Below are 26386 nucleotides of genomic sequence, written 5' to 3' on the forward strand. Positions count from 1 at the left end.
TAGTGAAGTTTGCTTGAAGAATGTAATTTATTTAACTGTTAATTATTGCTCTTAGCTAATAGTATTTTTTTTTTTTTTTTACATTTCTTTATTTTTTCAGACTTTCATACTGTTAGCTAATAGTTTTTACAACTAGCAGTAGTTTTAGCTTATATGTTTGAAGTATTTATTCATAATTTGAACTAGATACTTCAAACCTTGATCAGTGTCAGTTTAAAGAATTAAATAATTAAAAATAGTATTTTAATTACTTCCAAGTGTTGATTTATACATTTAACTAATAAAGCTGCTAGCAAAACATTTAGATTTCAAAATTATGAACAAAGTTTAAATATATGTGTGTTAAGATTTGGTTGTGCTTCAAAGTATTTTGTTTTCTCTTTCAACTTTTAGTGTTAAGAATTGAAGTTGTTAGCAATGCCTTTAGGTTATATTTTTTACTTGTTTAATCTTACAGAGAATGTGATGATTTCATGGATATTTAAAGTAAGCACTGAGAGAAATTTAGTAATGGCAACATATTAAAAGAACAATATGTCTTATATATAATACATTTATATATACAGTGTCAAAGAAACCTGTCTTTGAGTGAAGATTTAAGGTGACAGGAAATATAAATAAATGCAGCTTGAATCTTTACTGAAGCTCAGTATTTGAAACAGTTTATTCGCTGCTGTAATAATTAATGATTGAAATAATAACTTTAATATTGGCCATATTATATTTACATTACCAAAGTAAGATGACTTTAGTCTCATGAACAACATTAAGTAATTGTTATTTACTAGCTAATCTTAAAATGACTGTTCAGTACAGAAATGAAGCCCAATAATCATGTTTTACAGTCCTGTGGTCTCAGCCTCAGATACTTATCAAATCAAAGTTTGAGGAGTTTATCAATAAAATTACCGAACTATAACATTTTTGTTTTAAATACACAGAAATTCTCACTTTCCTGAATTTTTAAAACATTTTCCTAAATCAGCAAAACTGACAGCGAGCTTTTATATGTGATCCTGGTTAATCAGATGAAAAAGTCAGTAACAACACATCTTTTTGTTTTTGACAGGTTTATAGAAAAGAAGAGAAAATACACAACATCATAAACACATTGTTTATCTGGTGTGATGACTTGTAATGGACAAGTGATGTTTTGCAACACTTTTTTCAAGTAGTTTAAAGAAGATGCAAGAAGGGAAAGAAATCAACAGCACTTGGATCATGTGTTGACTATTTATATGGCACAAGTCTTTAAGTAAGGGAAGAGGGTAACAGGAAGTATATTATAAACAGTATGCTACAAAATCTTGTACTAACAAAGATCACATAAACCTGAGAAATATTGTAGGTAAAGCAAGGCAGAGTTTAGTACTGGGAGTATTTGAACTAAAAGCACTGCGTTAACTATTAAAAAGAAGAACCCCCATCCCCCTTTATCTTCACATTTCTAACTTATTTCCTTAAAATATTACGTTTCTACAAAATGTACATTCTGTCGCTGATATTCATGGTTAAACCCATAAAACTGTACACATCTGTTTTCATTGCTAACAGTGATTGTAATGGTCGAAAGTGACAACACTGAGGTCGGACCGATGAGCTTAAATGACACGACTGATAAAAATATTAAGTCAAACTTAACAAAGAAAGCCCTTAGAAATGTCCGATTTGCACTTCCTAAACATTCCCATCCGTTGAAATTGATAAACCCTCAACTGGCGTGTGCTTGGGATGCAGACGGTTTGGAGACCACCGAGAATGCCTTGCAGCAGGAGCTGATTCTGCCAGACACTCATGGGAAACATCAGAATATAACATAATCGCCTTGACGCCGACAAAGTTCAAGGCAAAGAAAGCTCGTGTGAAAGAAGTGGAATGGGTTCATATTCTTCAGGCAGGCAGATAAACCGCTATACATGATAAAAAATAAAATAAAAATAGCATTCAAACCCTGTGGAGGAATATCTGATGGATCTTTTTCTCGGTATACCAACCCTTCCTTATCGATTTAACAATAACAATTGATATAAGAAGAAACATTCACCATCTTTGGGGGATCCAAAACCAGGATCAAAAGATTTCTCCTCCATTTAAAAAAAAAAAAAAAAGAAAGAAAGAAAATGTGCGCACATGTGCAATGTAAACACTACGGGGATTATTTTCCTTTGGGATTTCAGAGTCAGCATGTCTATGAGAGCCAAACAGCTTTTTGTTCACTGATGAGGGGATGAGGTAATGTGTCAGCAATGCACGGCACACTTTCTCCACTCGCAAAGTCGGGATGACGTTGTAACATCCATCCGCTCCCTCCAGGTGGAGTCTGGAGTAACATGTAACCCCTGTGTGCCCCATGAGTCAGTATGCAAACGCCGGCTCTCTCGGGGCTTATTGCTCGTGGGTTCTGCCGGGATCTCGTAGTTACAGTTTGCCTTGTTTCAGCCTCTCTATGTGATGGCAGAGCTTCAGTGCGGGCCCCAGTTTCAGACCCATATACTTCATGATCATGTCGCTCCGCAGGAGCATCAGAGCTTTGCCATCAATCTCCTGTGGAAACAGACACCGGGACTTGTATTAGAAAAACAGAAACACTGTCATTAGCTTAAATAACCATGCAGTAATTTAAAAAAATATATATAATTCCAATTGAAAACAAATATTTTGGGGGTCTTCAGCAGTGAGTTAGGCCCCAGTTGTGGGGTTTTTATGCTGAAAGTGCATCTCGCTGCTCTGCCTCCAACCCAGAAAGTCTGCTGGGTGCACAGTGTGTTAGATAAAGACCCAGGTGACACTGCCTTCACAATCAGACACAATATCTGTCAAAGGTTTTAATAAATGAATAGGAGAGTGTGCCCAAACCTTTCACTTTATCAGATTGTTGTAACAGCTGGAGTAAAATGAGGTTCATAACTGAACATAACCATGACCATCTTTTCACAGGTAAAACGATGGAAACCTCGAGGCTTATTCTAGATCTTGTTAAATTAAGGCCATCTTTATCATCTTAGCCTGAGCTGCCTTAAATAGAGTGTTTGCAAAGTTTCCTTTCAGATTTAGATCACAGACGATAGAAAACGGGCTTATTGCCGCCATCTGTGGGTAGTTGAAGATGTGCGATTGAATGAAACTGGAGAAGAAGGAGAAAAAGCAATGAAATTACAGACTTCCTTTCAAGATGGTTCTCCACAAACGAGCTCCAGAGTAAAAATGAATACAAACAATGAAAATCGGATAAATTTTTCATTAACTTACATGTTTTCTGAAGAGCTCAGCATGAGGTGCCAAAGCTGTGGGGTCGGCGTCCCTGACGAACTGCATCACCTCTTCGATGGACCAGGAGGAGGGGTTTTTGCTGGGGAACTGCAGACTCTCCCTCTCAGACGCCAGAGCCTCGGGACCTGTGGTGGAGCTGGCAGCTGCACAAAACATTGAAATGGAATTAATTTCTTCTCATGTTCAAACTCCAGTAGCAAATTACAGAGTGACTGGCAGGTTACGTTCATCTGGAACTCTCATGTCTGATTTCCATCTCAGAAAGCTGGAGCTGCCCCACTGACACAACGATCCAAGACAGCGGCAGTTTTAATCTGTAGCTACTGTTGTTTATTTGTAACTCACAAATATTAAATAAGCTATCCACAAACCGCTGATCAGGCTCCATTCATCAAAAGAAAAACCTTTTATGTGGTATTGCTAGTGATGCACAAATGACCATAATAAGAATCAAATCCTCTGAGCCTCCTAGTTGATGAACCGTTGGTAACAAGTTGTTGTGTTTATTATGTTGGCCAAAACATGCTGGGGTCATGCACAGCTGGAGCTTCAACCTCGTACAACAGCTCACAGTCTGCTAATGTGAAAAAAAACAAAACAACAACAACAACAAAAAAAACCCCAAAACAAACTATTTGGAGGTCAAAGTGAGAGAAACAAAAAAAAGCATGTTTTATTTTCATGCCTGTTTTGTCTGTGATAGTTTCCCCTATTTACTCATTTGGTATAGTAACTTCATTAACACATGGATCACTTAGGATCTGACTTTAACTTCATCAGTGGGGACTACCCATCACGCACTGCTCGCCACTATGGTGAAGTTCATGTCTGAACCATTGGAGAACAGCTGATTACAACTTTATAAGTACATGATTCATTTATGATTTATGTAGATTTGCAGCAGAGCACCTTTTATATTGTGTTATTTAAAAGTCTTTTGAAAACACAGGTGTATCTGACACACACAAGCTCTCTCTCTACCTTCGACTCTTCTGAGGGGTTGTGTGGAGCTCATTTCTGCAGGGTTAGATGAAAGGCGGCGCATCGGTGTGCTGCTGCTGCTGTGATGGTAGAGGCTGCTGGCCTGGGAGTGGTACTCCGAGAAACTCCGCATAGTCTGGGGTCGCGGGGTCATGGAGTTGGAGGCGGAGTCCATGTAGCGCTGCTCCTTTATTAAGCCGTTCTCTTCATGGGGCAGAGTCTCTGCTGGAAAGAGAAACAACATGCACAACTTTAAAATGTCATTTTAGACAGAAAGAACACACACAGAATTGTGAATTTGCAGATCAGCGTCTGTAAAAGTAATCCCTGTGAGTCAAAAGCTCAGGGTTCAGAGACGTCTAAACGTCCACAGTTTTTTCTACTTTTGGCTCAGTATGAGGTCATACAGTGGATCTCTTTTATATGGTCATCTTAGGCGCACAGATCTGGCTGCACAGTCATTGCGCGCACTGCTTGCTTAATTTTGTTTCTCTACACGTTTTAAGATGCCGCAGACACGTCCAGACGCCTTCCTGACCGCTCCGCAGGTCACATTTCATTGCGTGTTGTACTTGTATAACTATGCACGTGACAAATAAACAATCTTCAAAGTTCAACGCACAAATCGTAGCAAAAACCTAATCAGGGGGGTTAGCCTTGACCGTTGAGGGGCAGCCAATCAGAGGAAAGTTTGCCTCAATCCTTTATCACCCACATATCACCGGCTGCCTGTACCCATTTTGTCATTTTGGTTGTAAAACTAATTTTTCAGGAATTAATGGAATTTTCTTTCTAGCCCAAAATGGCCGAGTTAAAGTAATGTGAAGCACAGATGGTAAGATCAGTGTTGCCAACTTAGTGACTTTGTCGCTATATTTAGCGAGTTTTCAGACCCCCTTAGTGACTTCTTTTCTAAAAAGAGACTAGCGACAAATCTGGCGACTTTCTCTGGTGTTATTGGAGACTTATTTATGACGGCTTTTTGACGTGAAAGTGCGTATCGCTCTTACTCTCAACAAGCAGCGGTGCTGCGGTGGGAACCTCGCCCGTGCCAAAGCGCTTACGGGCGGAGGATAGTCCTCCCCCAGCTGCTATCAGGGCAGGAGATGTTCACACCTATGCGTCCAAGCGGCAAATGAATCGCGCATGAGCAAAGCCGCAGCTCTCGCACTGACTGTAATGGAGTCAGTTCTTCTTTTACTGTTATGATGTTTTGTGGATCACAAGGTTTAAAACTACTTATAAACACACAAACACACACAGTAACTCCACTAGAGTGCCTATTTCGGGTCACTTTTTTCTTGGTCCAAGCCCGGATAAAGGAGGAGGATTGGAATTGTGACATTACAAAAAAAAAAAAAAAAAAAAAAAAGCAATAATTGGTAAAAGAAATTTTATTTATAGTTCTAAAATCTTTCGAAATGCATTTAGGACGTTTTTTTTACTCACTTTATGTCTTTTCCACGATGTTATTTCTCTCTCCTACAACATAGGTTACAATTACATTAGCATGACCAATTATGCAAATTAGGCGATGACATAATTTAGCGATTTCTAGCGACTTTTAGGACAGCCAATAGCGATTTTCCTTACTGAGGAGTTGGCAACACTGGGTAAGATCGAGGTGGAGCTGATTTTTCTGATTGCGTTCAGACAGTAGTAGCTTGCGAGTGCTATGCACTACCACAATACACTATTTCTGTAAAGCTCGTCTTCTCTTCTTTCCAAAACCATTTGAATTTTCTCTTTATCATATTTTTCTCTTTAACGGTGACTGAGTAACGATCAATTAACAAGTGTTTGTGAAATGGGCCCACTGACAGCAAAGTATTCTAGCTGGGTTCAAGAATAAAAATAAAGAAGTGGAAATGAGGATAATAGCCCCCTCCCGTAAGCTGAAACAAGCCCAAACAGGCACTCCTAACCACATTAATATCTTAGCAGGCTCTAATTAAACACTGAGATTATAACTGTTTTCCTGGGCTTTGCACTCTTTATCTGCTTTTAATGAGGAAGTGTACTGTGCAGCAGTAACAGAGCTAACAACAGCAGAGCTATGGGTCACAATAGAGTGAAGCTACAGTGCTGATGTATTCAGATTCAGGCAGTGAGGACAGTGATTCAGTAACGTCACTTTACTGGGATGATTTCTAATTGTTTGTGCACTGAAGACTTCCCAGTCTGGGAACACTGGGACAGCTAAGTGAGCTCAACCAGCTCTGTTTGACAGGACCAGAATCACGCAAAGCTAGCCTAGCAGAGACCAAGAATAAGCATACAGAGTCAAAAATGTGTGCTTACCGATTACAAAAAACATAAAAAAATATTTTATACAAGGTTGCGTTTTTCCACAAATTAAGGTTTCTGAATAATTTTAATTGGCTGCCATTTTCAAAAATAACTACATTACATCCTGATGTCAGCTGGTTATGACGTCACTCTGGTGTCAAAGGGCATTTTAATGAAAAAACTGATTTAGGTGTGAACTTGAAAATGAAATCAGCTTGAGGCGTTGCCCACCATCACACAAATCTAATATCATGAAAACTGAACAGTAGACTGCTAACAAACAGACAAACGTAACAGATTACATAATCCCGCTCTTCGGGATAAGATCCGTAAGGAAAGCTGTACCTTCTGAAGGATGAGCTTCAGCACGTAAATGTTTAGGAGACAGCGGCGCTGCATACGGTGGAGAGACTCCAGAGAGACTTCGTTTACTCCCTCTTGCCAGTGATGGCGCGTCCATCACCTCTTCTTTCACTGAAACACAGAAACTCACTTTAACTCACACCAGTGGTTTGTGTATAAATTACACCACCACACAAGCTCAAATATCAGTAAAAAGATGACTGTGTGGCTTCTGAGATGTCTTTAGTTCTCAGTTTGATTGCGCTGTCAGATTTTATCTACAGCCTAGTTGCACAATCTGGATCTAACAAGACACCTGCCATTTTTATTCCAAGAGTGTCGTCACTCCACTAGCCTACATGCTTCATTGCCTGATCAGATTCTTTCACACAATCCTAACAAACACTCTTAGTCCATCTGTTTGAGATCCATCTTTTGAAGAGGGCCAAATTTCTCTCAGGAGGGATCTTTGGGTTCCAAGAGCCTCTTTAGCTTTCTTGGAACCATGTTAGTGTTAGCCAGCTCCTCCCAACAGATGACGCACTCGAACTAACGGCTGTTGGCATCCCCACTCCAGCTGAAACCACACAACCGGTTACTACTGACTGTTAGTCAATCGTTAGGTGGTAGGTCCTCTGCACTGGTAGATCGTTGTGGTTTGAGCCACACAAGAAAGCAATCAGGATTTTCCCCCAATTTTTTAATCTCACTGCAGTCAGTCAGCAGCTTTGATGTGTCATGCTCTCATTATTCCCACCATCCAGCAGCTGCACAAACTAAACAGGGTTAAGGAGGATTTTTTAGCAGTGGAAATGAGTCCAAAGTTGTGATATACGACTGTATACATGGACATTCCTCACAGCATACCACTTAATCTTAGACCTCAACTACTGTATGTGCAAAAACTACAGGACCACACAGGACAGAATCTATATTTCATGTTCTTTACACAGGTGAAATAAATCCCAGAGCACTACATCTGTGGCTGTAGGATTCTTTGAGATGGTCTCACCTTTCTGTGACAGGAACAGAAACTTACACCACCTTCATTTAGATGTGCTAAGAGTTTGTCCGTCACGTTCCACTTTTTTCAACAATGGCGAATTCAAAATTCCACATTTCATTTTATATCTGAGAAAGTTTAAAGATAATCACACAGAACTCTCGCTTTTTTTAATGGATGTGTGGAGTTTCTTCTTCCAGATTATTGCAACATTTTTCTTTGTGGTGCAAATGAGACGTTACTCTTGCGTTACTGCTGGTTTAAAATGCAGCAGTCTGGTTTCTTACTGGTTTTAGTAGTAAGGCAGGGCAGGGATAGCTCAGTAGGTAGAGTGGCGGCCCCATGATCGGAAGGTCGGGGGTTCGATTCCCCTGAACAGCTACCCTGAGGTACCCCTGAGCAAGGTACCGTCCCCACACACTGCTCCCCGGGCGCCCAATGGCTGCCCACTGCTTCACTAAGTGAATGGGTTAAATGCAGAGAGGGATTTTCCCCACGGGGACCAATAAAGTACACCTTCTTCTTCTTAGTATTCCATCACCCTGATCCTGGCTTCTCTACCTTTCTCTAGACAGCAGAAACGTTGACCCCATATTGTTGCCCGTTCGTAGCATTAGATCATCAGGTTAGGTCTTCCTGCTGCTTCCAAAGTCCAGGATTAAATACGAAGATGATCAACCTTTTGCATTAGAAGCCCTTGATTGTTGAACAACCTGCCTGAGGGGGATGTGGCCCACTGACATCCCTTCTTTTACTAAACTTCCTTTTATGTAACATCTTCTTCTTATCATCCTCCATCACTTCATATCATTTTGTAATGTCCTTGAAAGTTTCACTTCTGAAAATTTCCTTGGGTATATTTTCTGTTATAGCTGATGGAGTTTTGTCTTTATATTTTTCCTCTGTTCTAAATTTTTCATTTTAAACTGGATTTGTTTGCCCTTGTGTCTCTTTTTATTTGAATTTACCATCCTTGTTTTGCTGGTTTGTCAAAGTATTCTGTAAAAGCAATTTGTAAACAGTGCTATTAAAAATAAAAAGTTGCAGGCTTTACCTGATTTCTTCCTCTCGTAAGCCGAGTAGTGGCTGAACGGCTGGCTGCTGAACAGGTTGTCGCACTGCAGATGACGACACATGGTCTCCAGGAAGCGCAGTACAAAGGAAGCACTGGAAGCTGACGGTAGCCTGACCACACGGACTCCACCATCTGTTCTCACTGTGGTGATGAGAACATGTTTTAGTATTCTATCAATCATCATGCACGGCTGCCTAAGGTGACAATAACAGAACAACTTTATACCTTTGACGACCTCCCCTCCGCCCGAGTCATTCTGCAGAGCGCTGAGCAGGACTTTAGGCTGGTATGCACAGTCTATACATGACTGGACGACCTGCTGGAGCACAGAGTTCACTGGACCTGGTCCAAAGTGGTCAGGTAGATGCTGCATCTGCTTCCTGTCCAGGTGGGGTCCGCAGTTTCCGTGCTTATTAACGTACACACACACTGAAACAACGCAGACACACTGAACTAATCAGACATTCAAATGAGAGCTTTCATTCTGTGCACCAGTAGAGCCGTTAGCGTTTACCTGTCGAAACCACTGAGTTTAGGTTGGCAGGACTTTCCTGTGGCACCTGGATGCTCGGCAGCTGTGTGGAGCCTTGGATCATTTTGGGCTTTCTCTGAAAAACAGATGTTTATAAACAATTTAACAATAAGGAATGTTAAAGTAAAGCTAATTCTTAGTTCTGGGTGTATATGTGTGCTAGGGCAGTAATTATAACCTTGATTAAAGAATTAAAAAAAAAAAAAGTTATGAGGGTAGTGTCTGCATTATGGCTGTAAGTCTGACAAAAATGGTTAAATGTCTTAGATACATGCCCTTCTTTGCAGTGTTTACATCTTTCAGAGCCACGTTTGAAAATCCTGCTCTCACTGAAATAAACTGGGTAGAAAAGTGCACCACTGTGAGTGAAAAGGGGGTGCACCTGATGCATTACACAATAAAACATTAAAGTGATGACATGCTGCTGTAAGCTTTAAGCTTGGTTAAAGCAATGCTCAGTGTTTAAAGGTTTCACAGTGTGGACACATTACAGGCAGATTCTGAAGAGCTTTGTTTTCTTTTTATGGAAGCATACTTCCACCTTTCCAGGCTCTCATTACAAATCAAAATGTAATCTGCAAACAATCATAGTCCAAGGAGCCAATCACAACTGCAGTTGCATTTGGTCCATTTTACAGAAATCACAATCACCACAGTTACCAGCTCAGCACACAGACCTGGAAAAACTGAAGCAATTTTGATGTGTAACTTTGTCAGGACACGCAGTTTAAAAGAACATTGGGGTTTTTCATGAAATTATTCAAAGATGTAAATAATGCCCTACAACATCAACTGCTTGCTGTTTAACCACATTGTTTGGAAAATAGGAAACAAAACTCCCCGATACTGTTGTTGGGTAGTACTGTTTTCTTGAGCTTGTTGCCTAGAAAAAAAAAGGAATTTTTGCCACATTTTCAGTGTCGTTTTCATTTCAGGACTGCTGCGGTTGTACGGCAGTTTTCCCAGTTGTTGCATCTATTTTGTGCCTGTGAAAATGAAGCCATTATTGGCGTTCATTGATGATTGTGGACAATCGCTTTCTCATTCCAACATGGATACATTGACTGGATTTCAGTCGAGCATATAACGCTGGTAAGTCCCTCAATCAGAAGATGTTTTGGACTGTGATAAACGGTTTTAGAATCTTCAGGGTCAGAAAAGTGAAAAAAGCAACAATTTGAACATTTCGGATCATTGTCCATAGTTCTGGCATGAAGCATGTTTTAGTTAGTATGATTCAGATATAATGATAATGACAAAGCCCAAAAACAAAAAGGATTTAGTGATAGTTGAACTGACGTAGCTTGTGTATTAATTTTGTGCTAATCAAGCATGTTTTCCTAAACTAGAAGATGATACCTTTCAAATTGAATTGTCATACATGAGTTTTTGCCCACTAATTGTTCTCTTATAGGCTTTTGTATTTGGGTGTGCTGTAAAAGGGAAAATTTAATAAAAATGTGTGGCTGATAACAGATTAAACAGTCAAAGCTGGGCCTCACCTTGCTTCCCGGTTTGGGTCCTCTCTTCTTGTGAACTCGGGGTACCAGCTGTGTGTTTTCAGGTACAGACCCATTTTGGGCCGCGGCTGCCTCGGCCACCGCTTTGAGGAGAGCGATGGTCTCGCTTTTGGGCCGACGGCCTCTGACCCCCTTCCTGACCGGCAAAGGGGGCAGAGGATTGGGGAGTCTGTAGGGGGACTGCATGGATCGCCGACTCGGTTTAGAGGGCGACGAGGGAAGAATCTGCAGGTGCTTCGGCAGAGTAACTGCAAGAAAAACAAATGGAGTCAATGAAAATATGTCCTTGGAATAAAACGTGCATAAAAATGTAAAAATAGGATATTAAAAAAACAAAACGAAAGCAAAACAGATGACATGCAGGTCATGCATATGGACAGGGTTGTCAAAGGGTGTCCCTCAGGTCCCTCGGGTCAGCGCTCAAACACTACAAAAATACCTTACTGCTGCCTCCAGTACCCTCTGGACCCTGAACTGGCTCCCAGTCAAATAAATAGTAGGGCTGCCATGATTAGTCGACTAGTCACGATTACGTCGACTATCAAAATCGTCGACGACTGATTTAATAGTCGACGCGTCGTTTGAAGCTTTGTAAGATCCAAAAGACGCAGAAATAAGTAGCAGGATTTAAGAGTGTAATAACGGACTGAAACAGAAGATGGCAGCACTGCATGTACAAGGATGCCAGCTGCCGTTAAACCCCGAAGAAGAAGAAGCTGTGTCCCAGAATTCATAGCGCGGCCCAGCTCAGTTTCCAACAATGGCGGCAGCTAGTTAGTTTTAATATTACTCTTATTATTCTTTCTGGGTCACAAAATAAACGTTTAACATATTTTCAGGCGAGAATGTAGCTGTGTAAACCTCAAATATCTGCTCAGTTTATCAAGACACCACATATTTTCAAAAGTGCTCCGACGTTTTCGGAGACGTCTGTTACCCACTAGCTCGATAGCTAGCCGGGGGCTAGGCTAACTAGAGCCGTGAGAGCACCGGACTCCCGGCAAATAGTTTTCAAACCCACTGCTGTCTTTCGCTCCTCAGGTTAAACGTGATATATAAGTCACTTAGATAACTTAAAAATGTTATTGTTTTGCCTTTTTTTTTTTTTTTTTTTTAGTATTTTATTTGTTCCTGAGTAAATCAGTTTGGCTGAGATTAAAGTTATAGTTTTTACACAGCTGATTATCAGAAGTGTGAGATGCTGTTATAGTTTAGATAGCAAGGAGTTTATTAAACTTCACCGAAACAAACTGCAAATTTCATTAAAATTTAATAAACTATCATCCTGTCTTTATTTTTAGTTAGCACAGACCTTAAACACTTAAAGCTGTAAGCTAATGATAGTTATATAAGAGCAGATGCTGCTGGTGCAATAAGCTGTAGTTTTACGTCCAATGGATGATGATCTGATTAGTCGACTAATCGCCAAAATAATCGGTGACTAGTCGACTATCAAAATAATCGTTTGTGGCAGCCCTAATAAATAGGAACTCATGCTGAATTTTTTTTTTTAATTTAAAAAATAAATAAATTTAAAAAAATATATATTCTGGGTGCCAGCCTAGGATAGGATAGCATAATGTTACTGAAAATGACACAGGGAGCGCCCCAAATCAAAATAATATTGTGTATCATTCGAACAGAAGCCAGTTTTAAACAAAGTGTTTTTGGATCCATACAAAAAATTTCACCAAGTGAAAGTTTCATGAAATGCTGTAATCTTTGCAGTTTTTGTGTTTCTCTAACCAACAGCACAGACACAACAGCTAATAAGCTACAAAGCCAGAATGACCAGTTCACAGGTTTTGGTGGGTGTTTATATGTGCAGTGATTTCTGTTTCCCTTCTTCTAAACTCTCAACATACTGGAAAAAACAAAACAAAACAAAAAAAACTACCACATATCCACACAAAGCAACAGCCCATGTATCCAACAAGTAAATACTTGTGTTTGTGTGTGTGTGCTAAAGAATACCTAACAATAGCAACGTGCAGAGAAACAAGTGATAAAAATGCTTTTCAAGGTTCTACACAGACCAAATAGTGGTAGGGAAAGACTTTTTCCAGCTTTTAAAGTAGTCTCGGGGCTCATGTATGACACAGAAAACTAAAGAGGGCTTTAAGTCTTTCATCTGTTCTGTGGTTAATAATCTTATCCACTATATAAGGAGTGCTGGTGCAGTAGAGACTACACTGAGCAGCTTTTATGTAAACATATATTCTTCCATGTAAACAGGTACGTAGTGAAGAATATAAATCCCATTCCTCCTCCTCTTTCCTGCTGCTGCTTTCCTCCCTTCCCACTTGTAATTCTGTCCGTTTCATCCCAGCCACCCTAACAGACACGCACACAAACGTAACAGGCCTCCATACTGATCTGCAGCTTCACACACAATACACCGCTCGTCTCCTACGACTGTTGGCTCGGGGCTTCTGACGCTCTCAGAAGCGTCAGAAGCCCCGAGCCTGCGGCTAAGTTCTCATTTCTGAACTTAGCTGCAGTCTACAAAGAGGACCACGTCAAAAAGTAGACATTAAGATGATATAGCAGCGCCGTAGAAAGGAAATCGATCCAGATTGAGCATGTTGTGTGTGAAGCAACAAACTCACAATCAGAGGCAGTGCAGGACTACCGGTCTACTTCTTATTAATCCAACTGTAAAAACAATGGCTGTGGAGCATTTCCTGTCACCAGCTCTGCATGTTGAAGTCAGGAATGAGGGAAACTGAGGACTTGTTGACGGGCAAATCATCCCAGATAATCCTCCTTTCTAACTTAAATATTTGCCACAATTTACAAAACGACCTTCATGTTTCATGTTTTATTTAATATGAGCTAAAACCAGCAGCTGACACCAGAAAGTTATCAGGAAAGTTCCCTGCAGTCACAGATTGACCACTTTCTACAGCCAGAGGAGTTACAGCCTGCTGGCCATTGGAGAAAGTGCAGGTTTTAGGCATTGGCCAGAAGCTCCGTAATAAATGGGAGCATGCAGATTGTTCAATGGTTCTTTAAAAATTAAAATAATTATTTAAAACAGCTTGTAGACAAAAAGTCAGTTTAGTTTTTGTAAATACAGTCTCAATTTCAAAGCATTTTAACTGTTCTTACACTGAAGCCAGTTTTATCCATTAACTATCACTGCATGCTGATAGGACGGTTAAGGACTGTGGTGGTTGAAGAAGTGTGAAGATATGTGTGAATGTGTGTGTGAATGGGTGAATGACTGAATGTAGTGTAAAGCGCTTTGGGGTCCTTAGGGACTGAGTAAAGCACTATACAAATGCAGGCCATTTACCATATCTTACACCTATCAAAATCCACCCAAAAAATCCACAAACAAAAGCTGTTGGTGCTATGGTTAGCTACAACTTCACAGCATCCCATTAATTCTGGGTGATTTCATAACATTCGCCTATGACACACACAATACACCCCCACCACCCACACACACCCACCCACAAAAAAAGAAGGACATTTCTGTGCTTTATCTGCTTGTACTCTAGCTAAACTCTGACTTTCCACTTTAATGCCATATGGATTCATTTATAAAGCCTTCCGAGAGTTTAGTGAAGAAATACCCACCGCCTTTGTTTAACAACACAACTGAATAACCACCAAAACCACCAACCCAGCCTAAGATGGCCATAATCACAACCACACAACTGAAATAACAACGGTAAAATGGTAATATTCATCCACTCTCCTCAACCAACATATAAATCAAGTATACCGCTTTGAGGTTTGAGCCTTTCAGCATTACTGCCACATATAGTTGCCACACTTACAGTTTGATTATTTGTTGCATTAATTCCCTTTACTTTTTCTTTTCAGTTACCAATCTGCTGCTCCCTTGTTGAGGGTGGAGCTGTTAATAAGAGGACCAAACCATCCTCTGCAACAGCATGGGGCCAATGGACTTTTTTTGCATGAAATTTAGTGAGTGTTCCTATAGTTTAACCCCTTTTTGTTTAGAATGGTTTGCTCTGCTACTTTATAGTTTGTTTATTTACGTTCTTGTTTTGTACATTTTTAGGTCTATACCTATTTCATATTCTTGTGTACTTCTGATATATTTTTTTATTTTCTTGGGTTAAATAAAACCCTTTCTTCACACTCGCCAAATCTGAGCATTAGTTAGGTAGTTTTTGGGTCAAGGCGCGGTGACTGAGTGGGTGAGTTCTGTGGAAGTCTACAGAGAAATCATCAGCCCTGAGCTCTGTAAACACTTTCCTGATGAGTTCATGGGCTCATTTATTTTGTTTCACATTGAATAAAACATTAGGTTCATTTTGTAAAATTACAGTTATTTTAACAGTTAGAAAAGCAAAATAGTTAATCTTGTCTGACAAATCATTAGCCAATCGGCATGTAGTTTTTTTCTTGTCACATTTCAAAAAACCAAGATGGCAATGATGAAAACGCTCATCTCTATGTTTAATGACGGGACTGCACTAATTAACAGGTGAGATCACAGTGGCTCACATCCATCTTTTATAGTGTTTATGGGGACAGCACAGTGAGAACTGCTTGTCTAGCTCAGCTAGTTTGATGGAAAATCTGCTTGGGAGTGTAGTGGGTTAAGCATTTGCCTAACAAGCAAAAGATCCCTGGTTCAATCCTGGAAGAAAGTAGGATTGGGATTGCATTAGGAAGGTCACCAAATCAAACATGTGGAGCAATGCCTTATGAATAAGCAAGCAGCCAAAAGTAGCTGCTTCTTCACTTATGAGTCATTGATCTGGGAAGCTCATCTCACATATATCCGGCAAGCAGCACATTCTGAACAATTTGTACATGTTTCATAGTTTTATTTTTACTGTGCTGTGGTGAGGCAACAGTTAAGAAAGATAGCAAGTTCATTCAATATCCAGCTCTTCTGCCAGTGCAGCGATCAGCTGCAGACATTCTTCTTGAATTGAGTGTAAGGTTGCCACGTATGGAGACAGTTTGATACAGTATGCATTGTGAAGATTGTATATATAGACTAGGGCTGGGCCATATTATACCGTTCACGGTAATACCGGTATAATGTTAGGCAACGATAGGAAAATGAAATATCGCGATAGAATGGGAGTAAAACGCGCATGCGCAGTGCCTTTGTTTTCATACGCACATGGCCGATTGTTGAGTGAAACAGATGAACCAGAAGTGGTTTGTAAAAATGGTGCAACTTCCGTGATGTGGAACTGGTTTGGTGTTTGTCCGTCAGATACACGACAAAGCACATTTTTTTGCAGAACATGCAAGCGGCCGTTGTTATTGTCATATTTGTCGGACTAAGATGCTCTTAAATCTGGGAGTAATCTGGGTCCTAAACTCCGTATCTTCAGGTCAAACAACACTGCAGCATCACTTAGAGTTAAAAACTGTCTAAATTCTTTCATCTTTAATAAAACGATCAGCATTGCTGCTTTACCAGGTGTAACTATGAAGTTTAACTTCCAGGCATCCATGAAAACTAAAGTTATTACATTTAACGGAGTTAGACGTTAGCAGGAAGCTAGCGGAAGTTAGCTCGCTAGTTTCGCTAGTTACCTAAGCATGATATAGCATGTTCTGACTGAGAGATTTCTGAAAAAAATCAAACGTACAGTTCTGCTATCACTTCCAACATAAATGAAGACAGGAAACTAAACAGCAGTGACGTTTGTAGGGTTACTGAAGTTGGGCTAGCTGGTATATAATGATGTGCTACGTGATCGCTAGCGACACAGCTATGTTAGCATAACATAAACAGTGAAGCTGGAGGACGAACACTAACACTTTTCCACTTATAAAAGTTAATGTGAAGGTTCTTCATGGTTAGAGACAAATGCAATCGCATGGCAGGATGTTGTAAACGGACCAAACTTCAGTCAGGAGAACAACTGAGATAATCCATCCACAATACGAGGTTAGTCATTAATATACTGCAACAACATGGGAATAGAGCAGCTGCCAGAGAATTCAACATTAATGAATCAATGGTACAGAAGTGGTGGAAGCAAGAAGAATGAGTTTAATAAAGTTTGATTTATCTGACTGCTTTGTTTCGCTTAATGTGCCTTATAATCCCGTGCACCTTATGGTCCGAAAAATACATACTGCACACTGCAGTTTAATGTTGCAAAGCACCTCTTTTTAACTTCAGTGGATATTATACATGGTTATGCTCAGGATATGTCAGCCCATTTCTACTGGAAATGCCTTTTGGTTAAACTTTCAGCAAGGAATTTGCATTTGCACTGTTACATTTTTATAAAGCTTTAATGTACATAAAAACCAGCTTCTTGTTTAAGTGAAAATAAATGGAAGGTTGTCTTTTTGCGCTAGTAATGTTGTGGAGTTGTATTTTGTCTCGCATCAATTATATCGTCGGTTATATCGTTATCGCAAATTTTCAAATATATATCGTGATAAATATTTTTGGCCATATCGCCCTGCTCTAATATAGACTGAAAAAGTAAACTTAAGGAACTTCACATGAAGACATGAAACCTATGGGTGGATGTATTCCAGTTTGAGGGAAATACAAATTATCCAATTTTCCAGACAGAAATGGTAAAATGGAGGGTTACTGGAAGATTACATTTTCCAGTAATAAAATGGGAATGTTTGCAGCTGTGCTTTTTAAGCAGTACACCTGTGACTGTGTCCTCTGATTGGTTGGTCCCTGTCACTTGGTGTCACTTGGTGGTTTATATTTTTTCTTTCCTCTCATCTCTCAGAGAGAGGTGGAAGAAGTGTAAAAGACCTTTATATAACTTCTAAGAGCCATAATATCACTCACTGAAATCCATATTAAAATCTATATTCATGCACATATCCAAATCTGTTATTCTTCTAAAATATGTGCATTTATATGTAATGTAATCACACATACAGAGGCAAACCTCAAGCCTTTTCTACTGTGTGCTCAGCACCTGTTAAAAATTACCCTGTGTATATTTTCCTCTGTCAGACTAAGCAACAAGACAACATGATTAATGTTAATTGCGTTTATATTTATCTAACTGTGGGTGTAATTTCCGGGCTGGTGTGTGGGGGAGAGGAGGAGTGTGCTGCAACTAAATGAGCATGAATGAAAGATTGATTACAAACAATAGCATCTGCCTCAAACCGCATTATTTACAGCAGTGAGGAATGCGCGGATGTCTGCTGCCCCCTACAGTCGAAGACTTACCACTGTTGCCGGGTGGCTGAAGGCTGTGCTTAGTGAGGGAGCACCAGCCTACCGGGAAGATGTCTCGGGAGTCGTACTTGCACCAGTAGTCAAAGGCGCCCCGCCAACCGTCAAACATGATGAAGACCTCATCGCCCTTCACTTCTCCAATTGTGGCGGGGCAGATGAGGTACGGGTTCTTCTTGTCCACCGCCTCCAGCTTCATGCCTGGCTTAAAGCTATTCTGAGGGGGTCTTGGTGGTTCCTGGAAATAAAGGCAACGTCCTCATTCGTCATTGCAGCAGCTTTTAAATACTTTATACTTTTTTAAAAGGTTTACAGAGGTAATACAAACCTTTTTAAAGGCTGTTACTGGTGCCATCTCTGCTCCATTTAAGGTTCTCAGCAGAAACATGGGCCAAGAGGAGGCATTCATCCGAAATCCTGAAATGACAGGAATTTAGGCTTAAAACCAAGTTGAACTAATGCAGAAGACAGAAGTTACTGTTATTAGTAGACCTTGTTATTTAGTCAGTGCTGCTTGTTAGGCAGCATTATGGTATGTTCACATCAAAATTCCACACAATCCATCCATCCATACAAATGTTTAGACCTTTCTGCAACCCCTAAATATTTTCCCCGAACAGTCAACGGAAGCACTTCAATGATAGCTGGAACAAATAACATATTTCCAGAACATACCAGAAAGTCCGAAGATTTCACCCACTTTTCTCCGAGCTCGCTCATTTTCTACTGTCTAAAAGCGAAATTGAATCAAGCAACTCTTGTTCTCCACTTTGTTGCCATCAGTCGAGTCAGCAGCTTGTGGGCTGACAGGCTTTTAAACACAGCAACAAAAGAGTTTGTCTGCATTTTAAATCACGCATTTGAATCATGTTAACTTGTATCTTTGATCTACAGATAGATTATGTATCGAGTGTTTATTAAAATAGACTTTTTTAAAAATACTGTGACGTAAGGCCCTCGTTGTGGGAAGTTTGTTTATTAGGTTTCAGGCGACTCTAAATGCTCAGCATCAGTTTTTTCTACTCTTTAATACTGATGATGTAAATGAGACAGGATATTCCTAAAATAGTCAATTTAGGCACACAGCTCTGTTGCTAAAAAATCTTCTGTTTGTGATGGGTAGCTAAACAGAATACGCACTAAAACAGCTTGTTTCAGACAAAAGATAAACTGGGGGTCTGCACAGAGGCCCAATATGAGCTAAATAAAGATGTACAATATGATGAAAGCAATCCTGTCACCATGTATTTCTATTTTAAAAATATTCCAAACATAATTCTTCACATGTCTGACATTGTCTTGACTTCAGGTTGTAACAAAGTCAAAATAATGATGACATGGGAGTTAAGTCTTCCTTATTGAATAATTTGCAGCTCATGTTGTGTGTATTGTTACTAAAGATAAAATCAAAACCTTGTATGTGCTTCTTTCCAATCCTTACCCAGCGGCGGCTGCAGCATATCTCCATTCTTCTCACAGGTGCCGATAGGCTGGATATCAGAGGAGTCGACTAGTCTCCAGAAGTCATTGCTGTTATCACTGCCGTCCAGACGGAGGCGCAGACGGACCCCAGTAATACCCATCACTGTGGCAATGCAAACTGAGGTGGAGTTGCGTGGGTCGTGAGCTTCAAGCTTCATTCCCACCTTGAAGTCATTGGTAGGTGGGACTCTAACCTGAAGATAACAGAAAAATGTCACGAGTGTGGTTGCTGTAATCACAGCAAACAAACATGTTTTTGAACTCTCTATACAGTCTAACAAAAGCTGTCCCAGTACACCCAGTATGAGGTGTTGGGAGCATAAAAAACAAGTATCCAAATGAAGAGAATTTACTGAATCACTGTCCCTAACTGCCTGAATCCAAATACATCAGCACTGAAACCTCACTCAGTGGTGATCCCACAGCTTTGTTACTAGCTCTGCTGTGATTCACAGTACACTTCCTTGTTAAAACCACATAAAAAGGGTGCAAAACCCACACAAACAATCACAATCGAGGGCTTGTCTAGACCTGTATTTGCTTAGATTCTTAGATTCTACTAAAGTAGCTCTGAATGATTTACAATTCAAAATAATCCTTATTTATCTTACACTAGCCTATCTTACACTTGGTGCAGGCCCTCTGTTTGTCCTGTCTGAAACAATTGATCTGATTGGCAGGTCTAAGCAGCATGTAACTGGGACTGCTGCACTCACACTCAGACAGCCGCGTACCGGTCCAGAGTTCATACATGAAAACAGTCTTTCAGCCCTTCATCAGACCGTTGAAACATTTAGTCAGTGCACCATTGATGTGACCCAGCTGATTAACATCGGCCAAAGCCATTTATAAACTTCATCTTATTTCCCGATTCCAGTGTCACTCAACGAGGCGATATCCCTTACATTTACATTTTCCTCTAAGACACTGGGTCTATATTCATGCAAATGGACCTCAGCAAATGTTTCACTAGACTAGCTGGGGCTCACTTCCTCCAAGGCTGAAAACTGCAGGTCCAGGTTACTCTGGAATGTTTTCTTGAGAACAACTCCAGAATGATCACAGTTTTTGTTATTTCAAATAAATACATTTGTCAGTAATCCTGCTAACACACAAACCAAACCAGTCACATGACCATGACTTTGGTAGCATTTATAAACTCAGGAGGACATACCTGACGAAAACAGGTTGCTGGTGCTGGTATCGATGATGTTTCCTTGAGATATTCTTCCCAGCTAAAAGCATCTAAAGAGAAACAACGAGAAAGCGATGTGAGAAAGTGAAAGTGTATTTCATCTATTAAATATATCAATTATTAAATATTACAGAAATGAATATCCGTGTGCAAAAGCTTGAAATAAAACTGTTTATCAGTGTGTGAAATGTGACATTATACCATGATTTTAGTCCATCTATACAAGCCACACAACTGAGCTTCTCATTTCTTAAAACACTGAGAACAAAATCTCAATAATGACAAGAAATGAAGAACATCTCTTGTGGATGTTTAGCAGTATGTGATACAAACAAACCTCTCTCTGTTGCAATGGCTTGTCATTAAAAGCTCATGAGGAAGTTACATAAAACAACTATAATCCTGCTCTGATTACATAAATACCTATTAGAGTGCATCTTGTGTTTCATCAACTTCATCATGTCTGAGAGTTAAACATGAGAATGAAGTGAATCCTTTCACAATTTAAAAAAAAAACTTGAAGGGGTCATACCTGATTTCTCTTTTTTGGCTTCTTTCTGATCTAAAAATTACAAAGACAACAACAAAAGAAATTTAGAAACATTTTAAACCCCTATATCTTACTTCAGGCAATGTAGGCATTACAATACATTGTCCTTATAAATTTAACTTATATTACAAGCTTTAAATTACAGTCTGAACACAGAACATATTCATAATTATGGAATGTAATAGAGTATAGGCACCCTCTGTTAATTATAGCCATTTTATAAACAAAAAAAGTTCATTTTTCTAGGATAAGTGAAGCCCCGATTAATAGAACTGGTTAGAATATGAATTTAGTCACAATATGGGTGGTTTTCCTTTTTGGCTCAAGCCAAAACTTGTTTGGGTGGGCGCCACATACCCTACAATCTGTGTAACAAACATTTACAAACATCTGAGGGAAACTACTACCAGTTTTTTTTTTTTACATTATGAAAAACCCCCCATTTTTTTCCATTTTGTATAAGCACAAGTACCAGCTTCCTCAAACAAATGAAAGGTCCTTGCCTTTTAGCGGCGTTTTCCCCATGGTGACAGATGACCAATGTGGCACTTTTATGGTGATGAACAAGGTGCCAGATGATCAACCGACTTGTTTCCGTATTCTCTGAAAGTTTGTCCTGAAAACACAAAAATGGATCATTTGGGACAGAAACAAGACAGAAACGCCTTAAAAATATTGAAATAACAACAAGGCAATTTGTCCAAAGCAGAACATCCAACTCGAGGGAGTGTTCGAGCTGAAAATTCCAATTGTGAATTTAGGAATTCCAGCTTCCCACTTCAAATGTTACATAGCATAAGACTCAAAGAGAGGAATAAAAGATGTGCAATTTAGCAAATGAGAAACTGGGATGGACAACTAAAGCCTGACTTATTATACTCCTACATCTATTTGCGCAGGTATTTGGCTACAGAGAGTGAAGTATTATGGGTATTTAAGAAATGCAGACGACTGCCTGCAGACCTCTAAAAAAAACGAATAGAGAAAAAAAACGATGCACCAAACTAGTATCTGGACTGAATATCTGGCAAATATGACATCTTTGTTTTGTGTTAACTTCATCGAGAAGAAGCTAACACAGCATGGAAGAACGGTCAGGTTTGGGGGTCAGGTTTTTACTGTTTGGGAATGGTCCCAGTCTTCCTCAGTGTCGGAGTACCAGGTTATTTATTGATCACAGACAGATATTTGGTATCAGCAGATATCAACATCTATGGTAGTGATATCAGAAAATGAAAATCTTGATCGGTACATCCGTTACAGCAGAATGAAAGAAAACAAAAAAAACAAACATGAATCCTCCTGATCCTCGAAGCGGTAACGCCACCATTATCAACATGAAGTGACAGATCCGTGTTGGAGTGAGTGAAGGTATTCAGCCATGAAATCAGGGCAATGCAACAGGTAGAGCCCACATGGCACGTATTTCACCTAATGCCTTCTTAAATCTCTACCATCCAATCTAAATTTCTGTGCACCTCAGGTTTGTTGCAGCAGCCTTTTTTGGTGCCGTGATGTTCCCTCTCACTCTCTTACATGATTAGCATATTGACAAATGGTTGTTACTTCTGCTTGATCCATCAGAGATTTCCCCTAATTTGCATAATTTCCAACTGGCTGTAGGGAACTGAAAGGGAATGTTACCTGTTAAGTACAATATGTATTTTAGTACTGAGCAGTTATTAATAATATCCCTGTGCACCTTTAAGGCTGAGACAGACTGGAGGGTGAGACCTTTTCTTTCAGTGCATATTAACTTTAATTATCTTGACCTTTTTTTTACTGCAGCTACTCTGTGGGCACTAGGGCTGCCACGATTAGTCGACTAGTCACGATTACGTCGACTATCAAAATCGTCGACGACTGATTTAATAGTCGACGTGTCGTTTGAAGCTTTGTAAGATCCTGAAAGACGCAGGAATAAGTAGCAGGATTTAAGAGTGTAATAACAGACTGAAACAGAAGATGGCAGCACTGCATGTACAAGGATGCCAACTGCCGTTAAACCCCGAAGAAGAAGAAGCTGTGTCCCAGAATTCATAGCGCGGCCCAGCTCAGTTTCCAACAATGGTGGCAGCTAGTTGGTTTTACTCTTATTATTCTTTCTGGGTCACAAAATAAATGTTTAACATATTTTTAGGCGAGAATGTAGCTGTGTAAACCTCAAATATCTGCTCAGTTTATCAAGACACCACATATTTTCAAAAGTGCTCCGACGTTTTCAGAGACGTCTGTTACCCACTAGCTCGATAGCTAGCCGGAGGCTAGGCTAGGCTAACTAGAGCCGTGAGAACACCGGACTCCCGGCAAATCGTTTTCAAACCGACCGCCGTCTTTCGCTACTCAGGTTAAATATATATATAAGTCACTTAGATAACTTCAAAATGTTATTGTTTGGCTTTTTTAGTATTTTATTTGTTCCTGAGTAAATCGGTTTGGCTGAGATTAAAGTTTTTACACAGCTGAATAAACGTCAAGCAGACAGCTGATTATCAGAAGTGTGAGATGCTCAAGAATTTACTCCGGTGTCCTGTTATATTTTAGATAGCAAGGAGTTTATTAAACCACAACAATCTGCAGATTTCATTAAAATTTAATAAACTATCATCTTGTCTTTATTTTTAGTTAGCACATACCTTAAACACTTAAAGCTGTAAGATAATGATAGTTATATAAGAGCAGATGCTGCTGGTGCAATAAGCTGTATGTCCAATGGATGATGATCTGATTAGTCGACTAATCGCAAAAATAATCGGTGACTAGTCGACTATCAAAATAATCGTTTGTGGCAGCCCTAGTGGGCACTGACTGTAACAGTATTTGTGAACTGACACAATAAAAGGTTGAACAGCTTTTGTTCTGAGGTTTCGAGAGTCTGTCTCTGTCTATATTAACCATCCCTGTGTTATTCTTTTAGAGAACTAATGTGCAGATGTTAATTCCAGCTGTTCCTCAGTCTGCTGAAATAATCACAGCAGCTGCTGCTTATGGGTTGGAACAAATTAAACTTCTAAATATTAGCGTTTAGTTCATTATGCTCCTTTTTATGTGAGATCATTTACAATTGTTTACATCTACAGTCATCTCAGAGAGAGAGGAGATGCCAGCATCTGAATAGGGACTCAAATCAGCAGACCTTAAGTTACTAATCAGCTCAACTGACATTTAGCATTTAATATGCTAAAAAACCAGTTGATTCTGAGGAGGTCAGGCATGAGCTTATAGTTTTAAAGGAATAGTGGAGATGTCCCTAAAAATAGCCCACATAGTAAAAGTATGAAGATAGGCAAAGGATACTGTGGTTAGCAAAACGGAAATCAACCTTTTTTCGTAAAGTAAAAAACCATCAGAACCTCTTTCGCGTACAGTATTGTGGTTTTCCAGTAATGGGTCACTCCCACGGAGACAGGAAGCCTCGTACAAGGTGGGTTTTTTTCATGAGGTTCAGCTACAACCGGGCCTGTGGTGGGACAGCCCATACGACACAGTCTGCAACTTTGTGTACATTCCCTCAGTTTCATTCCCAAAACATCTGTAGAATGTAACTAACTCCACCACCAGGAGTCCCGTAAGTTAGTGAGTTTGGTATAAAGAAAGCACAACAGCTGTTCTAGGTCAGCAAATAAAAGCTGCGTGCCCTCCCCTCAAATTTACAGTAGAAACACGGTCTCAGTCATTGAGGTAATATTAGCCACGCTGAATTGCCTATTATAATGACGCTAATAACGCCCCGCCTATGAGCTAAATTAACGTTACATCGACCCAAGAGGTTATTATTCACAACACCTACATTTATAACCTCATAATTACCTACAGCCAGAACTACATTTTCTAATTTTTACTCTCAAATCAGCTGGTTATGTCGCCTCACCCACCAGCCTTTTAATGTTAACTTGGATTGTAACAGCTAGCGAGGCTACATGTCGAGGCAGGAAGGTATAATTTAATTAATTTATCATAACGCCGAGTTTTAAAGTGTTCCATATATGATGTATATATGATATATGATGCATCTCTGCTCTCTGTTGTGTAACATTAACGGTTTCAGGTAATAGTCTAGGCCCAATGTTGACAACTGGAACTGCTTGTATGTTAGCTACCGCTGCTGGCTAATAACTAGGTTGGCTAACCTTAGCGTTAACCCTCTGAGAACAGTTTCTTCCACAGTATCGGAGAGAATCGCACGTAGGCAGGATTGAGAAGCTTCCACGGATAATTTCCCCAAACTCCAACTCATTCATTCTGAAGTATTAACTTACAAGTGCCTTCTTTTTTCGACTGAAGATCCACTTTTTTTCTATTCGTCAGCTGCCATTTTTTCACGAATGTAGTGTATCCTTACGCGTACGTAATATATGCCAAAGATTGTGCTGAAAGGAGAGTACAGCTACGACACGGGGACTGACTGCAGGAGGAGTAGTTCAATGGCCAATGAATTCGCTTGCTGCTCACAGTAGTAGCCAATCAGGAAAAGACTCAAATAATTTGTCCAATAAGAATCCGGACTGCATTGGCTGTAGTTTCAGCTTCAAAAAACTTGTATGAGTGATCCACTTCAGCGTTCCTTCCTCTTTACAGGGTCTTTCTCCTGTGTCCCCCAGCTGTGCTTCAAAACTGAAAAACTGTAAACATGTAAGAAAACGCCTCGAATAAACAATGTAAGATAAGTGGTCTGGTCTTTAAATACGTAAGGCCAAAACTACAGAACAGAAAATAGTAAAAAGAAAAATAATTAATGCAAAATGCTAAATTCGTATTATAATATAATATAATATAATATAATATAATATAATATAATATAATATAATATAATATAATATCATGAAAAGCAGTAAGTACATTTGGAGCAGAACTAAAGCCCTGTCCTAAATAAAAACTGTTTATGTTAGTGAAACTGTAAAGTGGTTGTGGTTTGTTCTCACTTAAAGTGGGTAGTAATGCGTCATCACAGAAAAATAGCGTATGACTTACGGTCA

General features: G+C 39.7%; 1 protein-coding gene across 3 annotated transcripts; it reads right to left on the bottom strand.

Moving 5' to 3' along the window:
* Positions 1 to 1386: 1386 nt before the first annotated feature.
* LOC147301268 (sex comb on midleg-like protein 2) lies at positions 1387 to 25807 on the bottom strand. Of its 3 annotated transcripts, none has more exons than XM_086281890.1 (15): positions 25670 to 25807; positions 21914 to 22026; positions 21393 to 21422; positions 20840 to 20910; positions 19625 to 19859; positions 18512 to 18600; positions 18178 to 18421; positions 10995 to 11260; positions 9475 to 9568; positions 9186 to 9389; positions 8940 to 9101; positions 6886 to 7014; positions 4252 to 4473; positions 3250 to 3413; positions 1387 to 2544 (listed from the first exon to the last, which is right to left on the bottom strand). In XM_086281890.1, exons 2-15 carry the CDS (start codon positions 21933 to 21935, stop codon positions 2419 to 2421), a joined length of 2058 nt encoding a protein of 685 aa, XP_086138016.1. In that variant the 5' UTR covers positions 21936 to 22026; positions 25670 to 25807; the 3' UTR covers positions 1387 to 2418. The 3 variants fall into 3 exon arrangements, with proteins under 3 accessions (XP_086138016.1, XP_086138014.1, XP_086138015.1); XM_086281888.1 differs by having other exon boundaries at positions 4252 to 4476; XM_086281889.1 differs by having other exon boundaries at positions 4252 to 4476; positions 25541 to 25672.
* Between the last annotated feature and the right edge of the window lie 579 nt (positions 25808 to 26386).

Source organism: Aulonocara sp. 'chitande type north' Nkhata Bay, linkage group LG23 (genome assembly GCF_057382095.1).
Source record: "Aulonocara sp. 'chitande type north' Nkhata Bay isolate Kocher_YH1m ecotype deep benthic linkage group LG23, A_spYH_male_GT1.1, whole genome shotgun sequence".
Taxonomy (NCBI): Eukaryota; Metazoa; Chordata; class Actinopteri; order Cichliformes; family Cichlidae; genus Aulonocara; species Aulonocara sp. 'chitande type north' Nkhata Bay.